This window comes from Equus przewalskii, chromosome 24, assembly GCF_037783145.1.
Source record: "Equus przewalskii isolate Varuska chromosome 24, EquPr2, whole genome shotgun sequence".
Classification (NCBI taxonomy): Eukaryota; Metazoa; Chordata; class Mammalia; order Perissodactyla; family Equidae; genus Equus; species Equus przewalskii.
Window position 1 is genome coordinate 33,724,517 of NC_091854.1, and position 19,265 is coordinate 33,743,781.

General features: G+C 51.2%; 1 protein-coding gene across 1 annotated transcript; it reads left to right on the plus strand.

Annotated features, from left to right (window-relative positions):
• Positions 1-5,744: 5,744 nt before the first annotated feature.
• LOC139079161 (uncharacterized) lies at positions 5,745-15,365 on the plus strand. The gene is made up of 4 exons (XM_070592452.1): positions 5,745-5,767; positions 6,578-7,032; positions 13,835-13,929; positions 14,413-15,365. The coding sequence occupies exons 1-4, from the start codon at positions 5,745-5,747 to the stop codon at positions 14,857-14,859; spliced, it is 1,020 nt and encodes a 339-aa protein (XP_070448553.1). The 3' UTR covers positions 14,860-15,365.
• The last annotated feature ends 3,900 nt before the right edge of the window (positions 15,366-19,265 follow it).

Here is a 19,265-nt window from a genome sequence, read left to right on the forward strand (position 1 = left end):
GCGAGCTCAGGCAGCTGGAAGTGACGCATGTCTGCTCTGCTGGTTGACAGAAATCTGGACTCAGGGGTGGCCAACACTACACAGAGTTGAGATGTCGTAAATTCCTTGATATCAGGTAAAGGAAAGAATCCAAAGACTCTGAAGACAGGAGTGCTGGAGTGGATTTATCATCTGCAACTCACCCTCTCGCTCCCTCACTACCCCTCCCAGGAAGGAGCAGAGGACATCCCCTTTGCCAAAGTCTTGAGAAACCCCTTGATGAGGGGGCACCAGCATCCTCACCCTAGAAGCTGCCATCTGGAGGTGGGAGCTATGGAGGGGAGCTGCATTTGATGTGGAGTCCCTGGATTCAGCGGCGATGGGAGGAACCCGGGGCGGCAGAGGCCACAAAGGAGCTTTTCAGTGGCAGAGGTGGGAGCTGAAGGGGGGAACCCTTCCTGTCCCCTTCCTGGGGACACGTGGCTTTAATTCAGCCAACGAGGTTTTCCAACCCAGTTTTCCAACCCAACTCTGAATCTTTTATCAAATTTGTCTTCCGCAAATGTTTTCTCCCAGTCTATGGCTTGTCTTCTCATTCTCTTGACAGTGTCTTTTGCAGAGCAGAAGTTTTTAATTTTAATGAAGTCCAGCTTACCAATTATTTCTTTCCTGGATCCTGCCTTTGGTGCTGTATCTAAAAAGCCATCACCACCAAGGTCATCTCGGTTTTCTCCTATGTTACCTTCTAGGAGTTTATAGTTTTGTGTTTTACATTTAGGTTTACTATTCATACTGAGTTAATTTTTGTGAAGTGTATGAGGTCTGTGTCTAGATTCACTTTTTTGCATGTGGATGTCCAGTTGTTCCAGTACCATTCATTGAAAAGACCATCTTTGCTCCATTGTTTTGCCTTTGCTCCTTTGTCAAAGACCGCTTGACTGTATTTATGTGGGTCTGTTTCTGGGCTCTCTATTCTGTTCCATTGATCTGTCTGTCTATTCTTTCTCCAGCATGTTGTCTTGATTTTTGTAGCTTTATGGCAAGTCTTGATGTCAGGTGATGTCAGTCCTCTGACTTTCAATATTCAGAGCGCAGAAACTTGAGCAAGTAAAACAAAAATGTCGGATGGTGCGATTGTGTTGGAGGACCTGAGGACACAGACCCCACGACTCAACCCTACTGAACGTGACTTTTGATGTTTTACAGGGCTGAACACAATCAAACCCTTACTTATCCCTCCAGTTTCATCTTGCCCCACTCCCCCTCTCATCATTGGTCTCCAACCACATTGGCCTTGTTCCAGCTCCTTACACTTGTCCAGATTCCTCTCTCCTCGCAGCCTTTGCACACACTGTTTCCTCTGCTCAAAACGTTCTTCTCCCAACTCTGGCCCGGCCACCTGCCCTCATCCTCCACGTCTCAGGTCAGGCAGCCCTTTTGCATGAGGTCTTCCCTGTTGTGTCTGCTATTTATTCTCCTCTGTAGCTCCTATCAGAATGTTAATTGCATTTTAATCTCCATATATTCTCTGTAATTTCTCTAGGTTTACGAGGCGACGGGTTGTTTCTGCTTTGCTGCTTGTTGTGTCTCCTGCCGCTGACTTCTAGCAGTGGGCCGCAGAGAGATGTGCTCAAAAGTTACTTGCTCAGTGGATGCTTTATGTGTGCTGTCTTGATTGTTTCTCCTCACTTGTATAATGGGAACATCTTTTCACATCAATAAATATAAATCTATAAAGTCATTTTTAATGGCACCACAGTACTTTACAATAAGGATGATGACAATAGTAACTGCCATCTTTCTGTGAGCATTGCTACCTGCCAGGCCCTGTTGTAAGGGCTGGACATCTATTAACTCGTGTCATCTTCCCAAACCTCAGAGGGCAAGCGTGTGTATCGTCCCCATTTTACAAATGGGGAGACTGAGGCATGGAAAAGTGAGGCAACCCTTCTCAGCATCTCATAGACAGTATCCTATGCCGTCAGGAGTGGAACCCAGGCCTTTGGACTCCAGATCTTGTGCTCCTAATCTTGACGTTATGTTGCCCACAACATTCTATTTCCGGTTGCCAATCCTCTTATCGACGTACATTTCAGTTACTTCTAACTTTGGGCCCCGCAGATACTGGAATTAACTCCCATTGTCTTTGTACAATGCTCCTATTGTACTTACAACTATTTTGCTGAGTTCCTCACTGGATTGAACATTTTCCTCCAGCAGCATGAACATGCTCCTACCCACGCACTTTGCACTTTTTAGTACTTACAAATTTAATGGGAGAAATAGAGCCACTTAATTTAGCAAATAACAATACAGGATGCTCAGTTGAATTTGAATTTCAGATAAATAACAAATAAGTTTTTAGTATAGGTATGTCCCATGTAACACCTGGGACATACTCATACTAAAATAATTATTTGTTGCTTAATTGACATTCAAAATTGAATTCAAATTCCAATTTAACTGGGTGCCCTGTGTTTATCTGGCAACTCTAAGGAGAAAAGAGGCATTTCATTTGAATTTGTCTGGCTACCTTGCAGTAACTGATCATTACAAAGTGTATTTAGGGAGCTGAATGCTGGATACCTTGACTATAAAAAGAATGATATGCAGTCTCTGCCATCAGCCGGCCTACTGTCTGATGTAGTTAAATCTGATGCACCGGGTTCCATGAGGGACGTTTAGCACCAGAGGGGAGGCAGAGGAGATTCCTAAGAGATTCTTAAAGGATGAACAGCGTTTAGAGGTGGTGGAGTATTTCGGGCAGGCGGGAGTGTAGGGTCAAGAGCAGACAGCTAACAAGCAGCGTGGACATCGGCGACCACACAGGTGATGAGGACGTTGCTGCAGCCCAACATGGGAGGCAGGGAGTGGCGAGAAATGAGCTTGCGGATTGATGTGGGAGCCAAGTCATGCACGTGGTTCACTGGATGTGCTCTGTTCCTGAGAAGAACAGGATGTGAAGCGGGTCAGCGACAGGGACCTCCTCTCTCTTGTCCAGATTAGCTGCCACTTGTTTCTGAGTTTCATTTCTGGTGCTGGCCCCTCCATGAACCTTTTCTGACCACCCCCTGATGGCTTGGGGGCTCTCCACAGGGCTGCTCGGGGCCCTGGGCCTGCCGTGTCAAATGTTGACCACGTTGTGTCATCAACACCAGTTCACTGTCTCCCCCTGGGACTTCCTGAGGGCAGGCATCGTGTCTCCGCACCTCCATATCCACAGCCTTCCAAATCCGCTTCGGTCTTCCTGCCGCCCAAAGGTCTGCACAGGGGACGCTGCATCAGTGACGCCCACCTGGGCCACGTCTGCTACTCTGCTAAATCATATTCTGTCTCCAGGTGGTCCCCAATGCCCTGACCCTACTCAGTAGCCTCCCTGGAGGGACCGTCCTCCGTTAACAGTGGCCTGGAGGGGGACTTCCTCTCGCAGATCCCAGCATGTCCCGGGACAACTTCTGCCTCAGGAAGCATCCAGTGAGAGTGACTTCTGTGCGTGACCTCTCCTCAGAGTCCATCCTGCTGCTCACCCTGAGGAGCTCTATTCGGGGTGGGGGGGGTCCTCATGGCCACCAACCTTGACTATTAACCCCTTGTCTTCCTTCAGATGCTCCTCCTCGCATGGGCCATTAGGTTTCAGAGGTAATTTGTTAGACCTCTGAACCGGCTTGATTTTGTGGGGTAGCTGCTGTACACAGCTCATACCCAGGGGCCGCTCTTACTTCCTCATTCTCAGTTTCTGGGGGGGGGGTCCTTTCCTGTCACTCCCAGGTGGCAGCTTTATCACAGTCCATCTTCACGTCTGCCTGGCTGCTGACCTTGCTGGGACCTCTTCCCACAGAGTAACTCTGCTCCAGCTTGGCACCTCCAAACCCAAGCCCATGTTGCCTCCCAGGGGCGCACTGCTCGGTTCCCGGCTCTCGTCCTCGGCGGCTCTGCATCTGCCTTCCTGCCGTGGCCTCGAGTCTCTCCAGGGTCAGGAGTTTCTATGGTTTAGCAACAAGAACTTGAGAGTCTGAAAAACCTGGCTGGCAGTCCCAGCCCAGGCGACTCTCATTTTATTATTTAATTTAACCCGCCCAAGAATCCCATGATGACTGCTACCATCTTTTGTTGACAGACAGTCTGTGGACATAGAAAGGTTAAATAATTTTTTCAGAATTGCCCAGCTAGTGAGTGGGGTACGGGGATTCAAATTCTGGCTTCCATGATCCCAAAGCCACCTCTTGCTGTCACGTCGTCTCCATGCAGGCACGGTGCGCTGGCCCAGGGCCAGGATCTCAGCTTCACGAGCTTCAGCTCCCCCCTCTCTCAGATGGAGTGAATAACAGGCTCATAGGAGCCACCTGTCCAGGTTGTTGTGAGAGTAAAGGGAATTATGTAAATGAGGCACCTGGCCCAGACCAACAGACGCTTCGTTCCGTCCACACTGTGTTCAGTGGGGCAGCTGCAAGGAAATACCAGCTGTGTCAGCCCAGCCCACCCAGGGAGCTGGTTTCCAGAAGTGAGTGAATGAGGACTCTCATCCAACCATCAGGCCGAAATGGGCATGATCCCCACAGGCACCTGGGGCCTCCTCACGGATCAGGAAGATTTCATCCAGCAGGAGGGCCGGGACCTCCCCGGGGACCTGGGGTCCAGATCTCCACCAGCCTGTGGCAGCCCAGAAAGAGGGGACTGAACGACGTGGGAGAAGGCTCTTGTGGATAAAGCCACTTTTTGGTATTCCTTATCTCCCACCCCATCTGAGCATGCCCACGGCCCTGCTCTGAGTTACGAGGACATAAATCTCCATCACAAATTTATTGCCATCATTTATCAGCTCCTGTTGCTCAATGGCCACGTAGTTAATTTCAAAATGAAGTGGGGCTGTTTTCATTAATACGTTTGCGCTAACTACCTATCAAAACACTCAGAGACAATTAATACCACGTTGCTGAGGTACTGAACCAATAAATATCCCGTCTTGGCTTGTCTCTGGCAGATAAAAGGCATTAGACTCATCCCCTGTTTTACTAATATTCTCTCATTCCCTTCCTCTCCAGAGCATCAGAAACATTTGCATTTCAGAACGAGATGAATTAGCCTGTAGCATGAATTTAAAGGCTGTTGCTTCGTGACGTCTAAGCACTGCCTTCAGGATAAAGTAGCAACACAACGTGCCCGGAAGGAGGACGGAACATTCCCGAGGAGGACACAACCTCAGGACCAGACCTTACAGCCTCACGGGCTTTCTGGGAGCCAACGCCTGGCCTCTGATGGGGCTGGAGGCCGGGCTGATCAGCATCCTGAACAGAGGGTGGCAGCTGGAGCCCACATTCCTTGCAGGCTCAAAATCTGGATCGACAGAATGTTCTAGATCTCCACGACTCTGGTGTCACATCAGGGATTCCTGGCATGTGGTCATTCGTTATTTACTGAGGCGTGACTCTCCTGTGGAGGCTGCTGTGGGAGGGTGGTTTTCTCTCTTTGGGGGGAGTCTTCCTGCCCTCAGCACCTCATCCCACCATTTCTCCCTCCATCGTTGATTTGTGGGCCTACTGTGTGCTACCTGCCACCCCAGCCCCAGGACACAGCTTGGGCCTCTCGACCTGCAGGGAGCACGTTCATATCCCCTTTATTATTCTCTACGTGCCAGCATCAATAACTCTTAAGAGGTAATAAAAAACCGTGATTTTTGTGGAAAATAGTCCTGGAAAGAAATCCAGGTGGTGCGTTAAAAAATTTTTATTGCTGTTTCCCCATCTTGCTTAAATAATATGTTCACCATGGCAAAAATCAGAAACTATGGGTAAGCAAAAAGAAGATAATTAGCCCCCTCCATCCCATGCCCGAGGTCACCACGGTGTCACCCTTGCCTCCCTGAGGCTCCCTCTTCCCATTCGCCCACTGGCCCCTCCTTAGAGCAGCGGCACTCTGGTCGCTCTTCCTGTAGCTGTGTGGCCTCGTGTCCGCGCGGGGCTGGGCCGCCCGTCACGCTGTTGCTGGAAGCTCGTCGCCACTGTCACTATGGACACGCACGGAAGTCTTTAAGGACAGTGTCGCTTCTCCCACCAGCGCACAGACCCTCCCAGGCCCTGCCGGCGGGGGCACGAGCACACACACGGTTCCTTTAACCAGACCTCCTGTGGGCACAGAGGCCGTCTGCCTCTTTTATTACAAGCAACACCGTGGTTCTGTTCGTCTAGTCGTTCTTATTACGAGATCCCGGTGCACACTCCGAATTCCGTCTTTGGAATAAATTCATTGAAGTGGAATTCCTAGGTCAATTCTTGTGCCCATTTTTTAACGTTTTGACACATGTGGCCACACCGCCCTCACAAGGGTTCCAGTTTATGCTCACAGATGCTCTTCCTCTGTCAGGTGAAGACTCGCCGGCTTCTCACCATCCAGTTTCGGAGACGCAGCCGGCACCTGCTCCCCCGCTCCCTGCTCCTGCTGCGCGGGGCTCTGCACCCCCTCCGGCCTAAGCGCCTTTCCTCTGTCCGCTGTCCTCGTCTCTCCTGAGCTCTTCCCACCACATTGAAAATGTCGTCTCGTGCATATTAAAAGAAAACAGTTTCCTTGGCCTCTGTTAGGGGCTGAACTCCTTCCTCTTAAGGAGAGGAAACTTGGGGCGCAGGAGGTGCGCGCGGAGCGAGGCGAGGACACAGCAGCAGGGCCGCCGGCAGGACCGGGAGAGGACGCACGTGGTTCAAGCGGCGGGTCGGTGGGGCTTCGGAGAGGCCGCAGAGGAGCCAGTCCGACCCCGGACAGACCCCCTCGCGCAGCCGGGCCCCCCAGACAAGGCGGCTCGTGCGCCCGTCCGCGCCGCCCCCGCCGCACCTGAGCCGCCTCCGCCAGGTGCGCACCTGCGCCTGCGCCTGCGCGGTGGCGCAGAACCCGCGGGCGGGGCGGCCGTCGCGCTCGCTCATCCGAGGAAGGGGCGCCAGCTGAGTGTGCCCGAGCGGGTGCAGGGTGTTTCTTTACGAGACGTGTACGTGTTGGCGTTTTTTCAAGCTCTCCTAGGAGCGACACACACGTCACAGGCTGTTTGGAAGACACGTGCGGTATCTGGTAAATTTCCTGCGGGTCTTTGGTTGTTTTTCTCTGCAGAGGTTGTTTGCTTGCTGTAGCCCGCAACGCATCGTCTGTCCGATTACTTTGTGTCCATCTTCCTTCCTCTTTAGGTGACATTATAACCGTGCCTCCTTGCGCTATGCTCAGGTTATTTCAAAGGAGTAGGTAGCTCACTGATGGCCTGAGTCTCCTTTCAGTTTAAAAAAAAGTCAAATGTAGGGCAATTTCTAGGGGTGCCTTGGCCTCCATGAGGATTCAAAGCAAGGAGGTCAAGGAGCCAGCCCGGATGACCTAGTGGTTAAAGTTTGGCTTGCTCTGCTCCTATGGCCTGGGTTTGGTTCTCAGGTGTGGAACCACAACCCCTGTCTGTCAGTAGCCATGCCGTGGTGGCGGCTCACACACAACTGGAAGGACCTACAAGTAGAATATATGACTATGTACTGGGGCTTTGGAGGGGAAAAAGGAAAAAAATGGAGGAAGATTGGCAACAGATGTTAGCTTAGGGCGAATCTTCTCCTGCCAAAATAAAAAAAGGCAAGGAAGTCAAGAAGCGACCTCCTGACTATGAGCCTGGTGCCCTCCCCCCCCCCCCGCAAGATGTCTAGGTGTGCCACTGAGGGCTCCTCGGAGGTGGCAACAATGCCAAATGCCACTCAGAAAGAAGGTGAGTCAGGCCACAGCTATTTAGCAAGCCCTGACTTGGGCAATGGCTTTGTTGCCCACTTTTAAAGGGACAACCTGGGCTTGGCCAACAGCCTTCTCAGTGGACGTGAGTCAGATGTCCCAAAGAGCAGGGGACACTTTCTTGTGTTTTCCAGACTGAGCAAGCTGGGTCCTTAGACAGTGGGGAGAGGAAGTGAGGGTCCTAATCTTTCCCCTATGCAGAGGCTGGCTCAGGTGCACCATCGCTGCTCCCTTTCTCTGAGTCCTTAAAGTCCAGCTGTCACCCTGTATATGGCCTCTTCTGCTCTGTGACATCCTCCTGTTTTACAAATGGGAAGAGCTGAGGTTCACAGGTGAATGGTGAAGATGAAGCAGCAGGTGACAGTGTCAGAGGAGAAGCTCAAACCCAGCATTGATGCATCGCCTCTCAGCTCCAGACTAGAACCTAAGTCCAGACCCTGTGTATTTTCCCACCCAGGAGACCACGTGGCTCAGGTCACTCAAGGGGACAGAGCCACAGAGTGTGACTCCCTGATGTCCCCTCGCAGTGCCATTGGCAAACACCCGGCTCTCTCTGCTGTGGCTGAGGATTTGCCAGACTTAACTTCTAAGGAGCTCGTGGAGGATGAGGACTCCGCCCGCCCTAGTGGGTCTGTGTGTCCTCAGAGTCATGTTCCCCACTCAGCCCCCTGCAGACCCCACGCTTCCGGTAAACGGTGCTCGGGATGAACAGTGTCCCTATGATGACCCCCCGCTCTTAAAGGACAAGAATTGTGTCAAAAATTGAGCACACTCAAGTGCTGCTGGAATTATTCGGGTCTCTTCTTCGGTAGTTTTGAAAGAACGTACAGGCTCCGAGTCCTAATTATGAGCACCTTTGGGGCATAAATATTCAATAATATTAGTTACTTCTCTTTCTCTGAATGGCCTTCGCTCAGCTTTCAGGGCTCAGGGGTGAACCCCGAGGGTTGACGCCCACTAGCTGGGTGATTTCATCTTTCTGGGTCTTATAGTTTCCTCACGTATTAAATGGGAGTAATAGCACCTACCTTGCTGGGTTACTGAAAGGATTAAGTGATTAAATGGGATGATCCAATGACGCACGCCGGGCACCCATCTCCTGCTGACTCCTGGGGTTCGTGGCTGGAGTCTGCTTGACACAGGGGTGCCTAAGGGCCAGTGTCAGTCATTCACACATTCGTGGGGATGAGGCAAAGGTCCCGTGTAAATACGTTTACCAATCCAGGAATGGGAACAAACAAAGCGTATCGGGCTGGAGAAAAGTTTAAAGATCTAAGTAAATGGTTTAAAATAAATTATCGGGATTTGTTTTTCTTTTTTGGTGCATCAGGGTTTGGGAGAGAAACTTTTGAAATTCAGTAAAATTTATTGTAAGACAACGGCCGGTGGGCTTTGAGGTTTATGGGGTCCTGGGGTGTACCACTGTGCTGGCTCCTGGCTGTCGGGCGAGCCCTGTGAGAGCCAGAGGCTGGGTGATGGAGGTGGCAGGCAGAGGCCGGAGCCAGGGAGGATTCTGGTTACAGGACAGTTGCCCTCCTCAGGGCCGGTGACCACCAGCAGACCAGCACCCTCCCGAATTCAGGGTCAGGACAACAGGCAGAGGGTAAACGGCCAAGAAGATGAGTAAATCAAAGGGGAGGAAGGAGCCCATGGGGCTCCTGTCAGGAACGCCGTCAGCTGTCTTTCAGCCGAGGGTTGGGCTCCTTTAGGATTTACTCTTGTGAAAGTTCCTCACAGCTACTGTTTCCTGAAAGGTTCAAGGGGACGAGCTGGGACCAGCTTGGCAGGGGAGCTGCCCTCCTTCACCTGCACTTCGGAGCTGGAGAAGGAAAGATGATTTAATGCCTGTTTTCAGGAATGAAGGGGTTTCTGCCCAGCTCTGCAAGGCCGCAGACAAGCAGACGGCTCCTCCCGTGGCAGGAGGGTTGTGTTGGATGGAGGGAGGTTTCTCAGGCAGGGAGCGCGGAGCCTGGGACGAGTTATGGCGTCTCCTCACCTGGACATCCTCAGAGTAAGGCGTACCCCCTCTGACAGGAGCAGGGTGGGTGCTGGAGATGGGGGCTGCCAGCTGGAGGCACGAAACTGCCCTCAGCGACCTTTGAAGGTTGAGTCCAGCCTTCTGAGTCGAGGATAAACCAAGATGGGAAAATTTATGGTTTGGGGGCCGGGCCGGTGGCACAGCGGTTAAGTTCACACATTCTGCTTCTCAGCGGCCTGGGGGTTCGCCGGTTCGGATCCCAGGTGTGGACATGGCACCACTTGGCACGCCATGCTGCGGTAGGCATCCCATATATAAAGTAGAGGAAGATGGGCACGGATGTGAGCTCAGGGCCAGTCTTCCTCAGCAAAAAGAGGAGGATTGGCAGCAGTTAGCTCAGGGCTAATCTTCCTCAAAAAAAAATATTTATGGTTTTGACATCCATCATGTGACTAAATCAGAGTTGCTGCTAGAGTTTGAGGAGAAAGAAGATTCTGGAGCCTGCTCTGGCTTGATCACTCCCTCAGTCAGGTTTCCAAAAGGAAGCAGAGAAATCATAAAGCACAGAGTAGCACCCCACAGCGCTCCCCACCCTGTGCATGGAGGGACTGGGGGAGGGAGCAGCGATCAGAACCTGCAAGGAGAAGTGAGCGTATGGGAGCCATCTGGAGAGGATCTGTGACCTGGCCAGGAATGCCACCAGCCAGTGGGGACTGGGGAGAGAGCCAGGAGGAGAGGTACCCGACACCATCATCCTCCCTCCGCCACCTTCTGTCACACTGCTGACTGGCTCATCCCAGCTGAAAGCCTGAGGTCCAGGAAGCCCCCTGATGGTCTACACAGCAGGTAGATGGTCTACACAGATGCTCCAGAGAGCAGTCTGGAGAAGGGTGGGGAGCAGATCTGGAGGGACAGACAAAAGCCGCCTGACACAACCATCACTTGTCTCTTGTATGTGCTGAGCTCTGTTCTGGGCACTGGGAAGAGGGCAGTGAACCAGACTTATATTTGGGATGAGCTGTGACTTAGAAATGTCCTCCACCCCTTACCCCTGAATGTTTCCACACACACATAGTTATTAGTATAGGAAAAGTTACTGAGAGCCAGCCCTGAGGGCCTAGCAGTTAAAATTCAGCGCTCTCACCCCTTCAGTGGCCTGGGTTCGCATCCTGGTTGCAGAACCACACCACTCGTCTGTCAGTAGCCATGCTGTGGTGGAGTCCCACACAGAAGAACTAGAAGGACTCCCAACTAGGATATACAACTATGTACTAGGGCTTTGAGGAGGAAGAAAAAAGAAGAGGAAGATTGGCAACAGATGTTAGCTCAGGGCTAATCTTTCGCTGCAAAAAAAAAGAAAAAAAGCAAAGTTACTGAAACTCTCTGTGCCCCAATTTCCTCACCCATCAAGTGGGACTAACGACTGCACCTCCTTCGTGGGGCTGGATTACTTGTGCACATGCGTGTAAAGCTCTTAGAACAATGTGTGTGTGAAGTGAGGGCTCAGCACACGCTGGCTGTCATTACTAGTGTGACCACTGTTGATATGTGTGTCTTCTAACGAGTCTCCTGGACACCCCCCTCATCCTTGAAGACCTAGATGGCTTGTCTCCTTGCCCGGGGCTCCCCTCCCCCGGGAAGAGTTGGTCCATGGATTCCCTGGTACGTGAGGCCTTCCTGGTTCTTGTAAGGCTGTGGTGCAGTTACCGGGTTTGCGTGTCTGTTTCCCATGCTAGACTCCACTCTTCGGGCGTGATCTCAGATTCTTCTTCCCCAGCCCCAAGTTCTGGCACATGGGAGGTTTCAATAATGTTGGTTGAGTTTGTTTTGAACGAGTTTACATAATGAATTTTTGTAGTTTCATGGGAAGGAGCATGGCCCAGAATGCATGGTGGTGGAAGTGGACGGAGCAAATGAGCTGGATGAAGGGGTCCTGTGGCCTCAGGAATCCACCCCACTGCTCCATGGAGCCTGAGCAGAGCGCTTCCCCCTGCCTGGGACTGCCTGCTGCCTCCAGGGCACACATTCACACGGGAGGAGGGTGCTCACTGAACGGGGCGGAGGAAAGATAGACTTCCACCTCAGTTTTCCACCAGTGTTATTTATCTTGTTCCCCTGTAAGGTGGAAGCCGGCTTTCTCTTCTTTGGTCGGCAGTAGGTGGCAGAGGAGGACAGAGTTGTGGCAGGCAGGTAGACTCCCTCAGCCTCCACTCTACCTGTGGGGGTGTCTAGGGATGGAGCAGGGGAGAACAGCTCCTGGAGCTCCTTCCACTTGGGCCCAGTTATTTTGCCCACAGCTTCCAGAGTCAGGGCACAAACCCAGATGAGCTCCTTGATCCACTCCATAACTGTGCGAGGCAGCCTTGGGATCATGTCCCATGGGGTCAACTTCCAAGGTCAGGAACAGGCTTCCTGTTGGTAGAACGTGTTTAACTATGCCACAGGGATGCCATCCATGAAACTGAGACTCTGAAGAACTCTTCAGGATAAATGATTGAGTTTCTTCAACAAGTAATTGCAAGGAAAATAAAAGAGAAGGAGGGGTCCCTATAGATTTACAAACTTAAGGTACATACAAACCACTTAGTGTATGCACCTCATTTGGTTCCTTATTTGGACAAACTGTTCAAAAAATCATAAGACGGTTGGGAGTATTTGAACACTGGTTATCTGATGATACTAAGGAATTATTGTGAATATCTTGGGGTGTGATTTTGGATGCATTTTATAAAAGAGTCTTTGCCTTTTAAGGATGTATTCTGAAATATTTATGGGTGAAATCTCTGATACCTGAGACTTGCTTCAAAATAATCTGGGGGCGCTCAAGAAGTGGATGGAGTGTAGACAGGTTGGAGATAATTCTAAGTGGTGGAATGGGAGCTCATTAGCCAACTCTATTTCATACATACATGGTATTTTTCCATAACAGAAAGCACTTTAAATGTGATAGTAGAAATAAATGTACTTGTTGTTTACCAGTACTCCCGGTAGTGAACTTGAAACCCAAACAATGTGCCAGTTGGAGGGCGGATGCAGAATGGACTTGTGTGTTTCAGAGATGAACAGAAGCGGGTTCATGCCTTGTGGGTCTGTGGAGCGCTGGCTCTCCTGCAGGCCAGTGGGGCCTGTACCATGCGGCCTTTTGTGCTCTTTACCCAAGAGCAGAACGTGCAGGATGGAGGGGTGACTAGCACCCTTCTCCCGGGCTGCTTTCCCTGCCTGACGAGATGGACTTCTCCACAGTTGACACTGTGCAGGGAAACACAGCCTGGGGGCCCACTAGCTGGTTCTATTCAGTCGAGCCTAGAGCCGGATGCTCAGGATGGTGGCCCAGCACCTTCTCATCCGTATCCATTGAAATTTGGGCCTCTCTCTCAAGGGAGCGAGGGATTACTGCATCCCCTTTCCAGGCGAGGAAGCTGAGACTCAGAGAGGTGCGATGTCTTCTGTGATGTCATACGGCTCACACCCAGGCCCTTTCAAGCCTTGGCTTCTTTCCACTGTGCAGTGTTGCCCTCCCAGGTGTCAGCGTTCCTCCCCTTAGGGACACACCAGTCCAGGGTTGCAAATAATGCTCGTTGTTATGTGGGTGAGACTGTGCTGGGTGTTCTACACCCATTAATTCAACCCTCTTAATGATCTCATAAGGTAAGTACTATCCTTTCTTGTTGTTGTGGAGGAAGATTGGCCCTGAGCTAACATCCTTGCCAGTCTTTCTCTATTTTGTATGTGGGTCGCTGCCACAGTGTGGCTGATGAGTGCTGTAGGTCCGTGCCTGGGAACCGGACCTGGCCCTCTGAAGTGGAGTCTACTGAACTACCACTAGGTAGTTCACGGGGCTAGCCCCAGGTAAGTACTACTCTTATTCCCATTTTACAGATGGGGAAACTGAGGCCCCTAATGTCACAGAACTAATAAAATGAGAAATCGAGATTTCAGCCCAAATGTGTCTGGCCTCAAGCCTTCGACTGTATCTCTTATGCTACTTCTCCTGAGGTTGAGGCAGATGGTGGATGGAGGTTCTCTCAGAATTCACCTAAACGGAGGCCTGGCAAGGACCGGGGAGGGCTCGGGCCTTCAGGACACTGAGGGAATGCTTGACCGCTGCATTTTGGAAACATTCACTCATTTTTTTAGTTTCAGCATCCACATCGCGTGTACAATGTTCCAGGCCACCGCTCACCACTTTACAAACGTCAACTCACACATGGTCGCAACAGCCCTGGGAAGGGGTAAGTGCTGTGAATTTTATTTCCATCTTACCAATGGGGAAACTGAGGCACTTGCCAACACCTCAGAGCTAGGAAAACACAGAGCCGGGAATCAACCCAGGCAGTCTTGTCACTGAGTGGCCTTCGATCTCCACGTGGTTCCCCCGCCCCGGCCCTGCACCAGCCCCTGACCTGTCCCGGAGCACGACAGTAAAGGAGTGAGGCTGACAGGCTTCAGTCCTGATCTCTGACTCCATGTAAGGACCACAGCGCCTGCTGTTGGGGTAATAACGCAAGGTGGTACCCGGTTCTGTTTAACCCAAGCTCCACGGCACCTGGGTGTGGAATTGCTCTGTTTGCTTGAATCACAAATGTGATTTGAAGACTATACCTTTTTAGAGCTGCCATAATGAGAGGAAATATTAAATTTAATGGGATAAATCACCTATAGGACTTGGCACGTAACAGAGCGTAACACGCAGCGGCCATTAACGTCCTTTTCAGCCTCCAGCGTGTGCCACCTCTTCCTCTAGTCACGCCTGCGGCCCAGGGCACGTCCTCCCCGTGCCTGCGGGACGCTCTCCACCGCCGTCTCCACACTTCACAGCTTTCCTCCTCCCCCGCCCGGCCTGTGACCATGCTCTCCAGCCTCCCGGAGGGCGGACTACCTGCCTGGTCCTGCTGATGGGAGCACGGCCATGTGAGGTGCTCCGGCCAGTGACACGTGAACGGAAGTGGTGCTGTCAGCACAGACGGACCTGTAAGAAGCCCGTGCGCGGCTGTCTCGCGCCTTCCCCCATGCTAACACATCCCCCAGGGGTCCAGGCGGAGCTGCCTCTCACCCGGGAGACTGTAGAGAGACCCCAGGCGAGCGCTGGCAGATTTGCAGAGGATGTGAAGCCGCTGAGACTCTGGACTTGTTTGTGTCACGGCATAGGGCCGATGCTCTAGGGGGTAGGACAGAAGTCCCTAAGGCGCCTGCAGGCCCTGCAATGTCTTGACCTGAAGGTCAAGATGTCTTGTGCCCTCTTTCCTCTCCTTTCCTCCTCTGCATCCAGACAGGCCCCCTGCAGTGCCCCCAGGTGCCACGCTCCCTCCCCAGAGGGTCCTCGACGTGCTGTTGCCTGCCGGTCCTCCAGTCTCATGGGCATTCGTGGCGATGCCGGTCCCGACAGCCACGGGCTGCCTCCCTGCTGGGGTCACTCGGCTGATGCTAGTTTTGCCCTTGACTGCACATGTCACGAGAACGGTCACCTAGACTTTACTCGCTCCCCACCCCAGCCCCTGGCAGAGTCTCTGGCACCTAACAGGCACTCAAAAATATTTACTGAGTAAATGACTAATAGAGTCAATATATAGTCATGATTACAGGATGGAAGTTAGAGCCAGATGCCTTGGATTCGAATCCTCCCCTGCCGCTGATTCGCTGTATGATCTGGTATAAATAACCGAAGTTCTCTCTGCCTCAGTTTCCTCATCTGTAAATGGGGATAAAACAGCAGCCATCTCATAGGGTGGCTGTGAGGATTAGGCAGACTCAGACATGTGTGCTGTTTATTCACTCACTGTCTCTGTCTCCAAACCCCCTCCACACTGTTCTGTGGGGCTGGTGGTTTTCTCCCTACATTTTCCAGACTCCGCGGTGCTGGGGGCTCCCGTTAGATCCAGCCCGTGAGAGACACTGAAAGGAGCTGAGGAGGAGGAGGGAAGGGGCAGAAGGGACTCCTCCAGCTTCAGTTCCTGTGCACAGTGGTGGCAGGCGCAGAGGACGCCAGATGCTCCTCTCGGCTCCTCACCTCCTCAGCAGCACTAATGCTGTTGGCTGGGTCGCTCTCGGTGGTCCTGGTGCCAGCCGCCCCACGTCCTCTCAGAGGGCTGAGTACCAGCCATGTGGTGCCCCCAGCCTCATGGGGATCTCAGGGAAGATCCAAGCATCAGCTGTGTGGGATGCCCCTCGGAGCTCCTAGGTCCTGGAAACCCACCTGCGCCCTTTTCCCAGCTCCATGGTGGCCGGACTGTGGTTGTGCATATCTAGGCTGCTTCAGGGCCCCTGGTAGATAAGCGATCGGACCCTATTCCAGATTCCTGATTGAGCCCTAATGATTACCCCATCTAAAGCGCTCAGAACACCACCAGGCATGCAGTAAGCACTGCGTGAGTCCTGAGTCCTGTATTCGTCTAAGGAGGTGAAAAAGCCAACACTGCCCACTGGAACTCCTTGAAGGGTGCCATGTGCCCGACGTCTGTCAAGGCGAGCGCACACCCTGGTGCCGAATCCCCGGCCCACACCCGTCACTGTCACTCGGATGCAACACCCAGGCGTGGTGTAAGCGAATGATGACGACAGCTTCCGTAGCATTAGCAATTTTTATTTTTCCTCTTTGTTGCATAGGAAATGCAGTACTTGCTTCCAGTAATCGTATTGTAATGTGAGAAGGTGGTAGCACTAACGGCTGAATACAAGAGTTAAACTAACCCACACCAGCTCAACAACCTGTGGAGGTTTAGTTGAATAAGAATGGACGCCCACAGTGATTCTCAACCCATTACAAATTTTCACAGAACACAGTAAAACGGAAAGGTAACTATGAGAGTCAATACAAGTATACTAGAGGCACAGGGGGCCCGGCTCATAAAAACACACGTCAAACCGAGTTATTAACACGGGGGTGTTCAGTTTCACAACAGATCTCTTATCACTGCTGGGAGCACTCAATGCCCTCCCCCCAATTTGGAATGAAAACCCGAGGCGTCTGGAGTGGACAGGCTTCCACGGGTGGTGGGGAAAGTCCCCGGTGAACTCTGTTCTGGGGAAGGGGTCAGGGCGGCAGGGACAGGCTCGAGGGTCTGCCGTGAAGTCTTCCTGGGGCCTCCCAGGCTGGGGAAGCTCCAGGCTTCTCTGCGAAGCTGCGGAGGCTGCTGGGAGACCAGGCAGAAGGGTGGGGCTGGCAGCGCTTGCAAACCTCACCTCAACGCTGCCAGTGGCCTTGTGACCTTTGGTTGAGATGTTAAAAAAAAAAAGTGCTAATTTATAGACTATTATGAAAAATATAATAAAAATTAAAAAAGAGGAATACTCAAATAGAATCAAAGGGGAAAAAAGCTTGTGTCATCTTGAGAAGTCGAACACAAAACAGCAGGAGAAACAGCTCCATTCGTTGGCCGCCATTTGTCCCTAAACCACGAAGGTGCTCTGCTGGCATTACAGGTGGCACTTGGACCACAAGCTCCTGTGGTCCAGACGCAGTCTGGAAATGTGCTTCCTGAATGAAGCAGCACAAGGTGTGCCCCTGTGAGCACCGTCACGCCTGGCCCCCAGGCGCGGCCCTGCCCCACAGGCGGCTGACCCCCGGTTACAGAGCCTCCTTATCTTTCTGAGCATTTCCGGATCCATTCCCCATTCCCCCTGTCCTCTAATCTGGCTACATAACCCTTTGGGGCATAAAGGCAGATGGCAGCTGGCTTAGGGGAAAAAATGAGAGGAAATTTATTTAATTTGGGAACCAAGTAGTTTCAAATTTAGACTCCAAAACGTGTATTAAAAAAAAATCCCGTGTTAATAGCAAACTTCTTTTTCTTATGAATCGGGCCCAAAGTTTGTACAGAGTTTTATTTTCCACGAAAATACTGCAACTGTGCATGAAACTAAATAGCCATGTGATTTTTTAAAGATTATTTTTTCATATTTTTCTCTTTTACTATGAGGAAGTCTGGTGTGAAGACGGATCAAGCATGGGTACCTGGCTGCACATGTCCACTAAGAAAATGCGTCAGGATCAGCACAGCCTCAGTTGAGGGCCGAGGAAATCCCCCTTCACTTGGAAATGTCCTCTAGTATCTTCTAGCGGAGTTCTTGAGAATCCAATGGCCATTCTGAGAGAAAAGTCTTGCCAGGGACTGATTTCTGAAATCAAACACCCATGCTTGTCCCCTAGGAAAAAGAAAACAAAAAAAAACAAAAACGAAAACAAAAACACAAGTAATACTGAGTTTAAGTAAATGTATACCTCCAAAATACTGAAAACAGCCGAAATCCAGAAAAGACAGAATTTGCGTTCTCAGTGAAATACCTTTAAACCTAGCTGATGAGAACCAAGGCAGAAAAAGGACTAACATAATCTGCGTAATATTTATACGGGCCACTAAGCACTATGGGACAGCATGCATTAATATTGAATGGGCATCCTACATCACCTACTGCCGGAAGGTCCTGACTGACAGACAGCGAAGGCTACCGGTGTAGAAAATCTTATGTCAGAAGAGCTATATAATACAGATTTCACAGGCACTACATTTTAATATATCAGGTATTATGCTGGTTTTCTTATAATTCTTTCTGTCCTAAAGCTGGCATTATAACAATGACCAAAAAGGCAAGGATTGAAGTAAACGGAAAGTCGATACCAAAGTTGATATAGTTTTCTTCCGATCGGTTAGTGCATAGTTCTCATGCAGATAAACACTGCTATGCGTTTACACTGTTGGGAAGCAGAGTGAATTGAGCCCAAGTTGTCACGTTGTGTAAATCATTTTGTCAGCCTGTAATAGCACCATGTAATGGATTTGCATTAAACATTAAATTGATCTCAGAACTGGTGACACAGTACTCACTACAGTTAACTGCTATGGAATAGCTTCAATGTTACCTGCTATATGTCAAAGCAATTTTCATCCCACTGCTTTTTTATTGGGAAAAATAAAAGGAAAACACACACGACACTACTAGACGAATGCACAGCCTTGGACGTGGAGGAGGCAGAGCGGGCCAGTCAGACAGTAAATATGTGCATTGACCTCAGGGCGAAACGCGCCTGGGAAGCAGGTTTGTAGGGAAGCTCTGCGGGGCAGCGCAGCGTCCCTCGACTGTCCGGGACAGATCTCGAGGGGTGGGGGGTGCCCCTGAAGCTCTCCTTACAGCACCATGCCATGTGTGTTTTAAATTTGTTCTATGGAGGCCTGCTACAGGGAAAAAAGAAAAAAAGGAGAGAGAAAGAGACCAACACCACTACGGACAAAAAGATGTTTCCCGAGACTTGATGCAAAGTACGCTAAATGACATTCTGAGGAACCCTCCCCCAAAAAACACAAAGAAAAAATGTTTTTCTTAATCCAGATTTCATAGCTACTTCATGACATGGTAGCTGCAGAACTCAGAGCACATGGGGTCAGGGTTTGAAAAGCGAAGGACCAACTTCCTGAGATGGTTTGCACATTCCTGGGGGCTGACTGAACACCATGGCCCTGGAGAGTCTGGCTCCTTCACACGCCCACCGCCTGAGGAGGAGGGCTCGCTCTGGAAGTGCACCTTGCCTGACTGCGGGCGGCCGGGTGGGTGGGGAGGGGAGGAGCTGACTCTA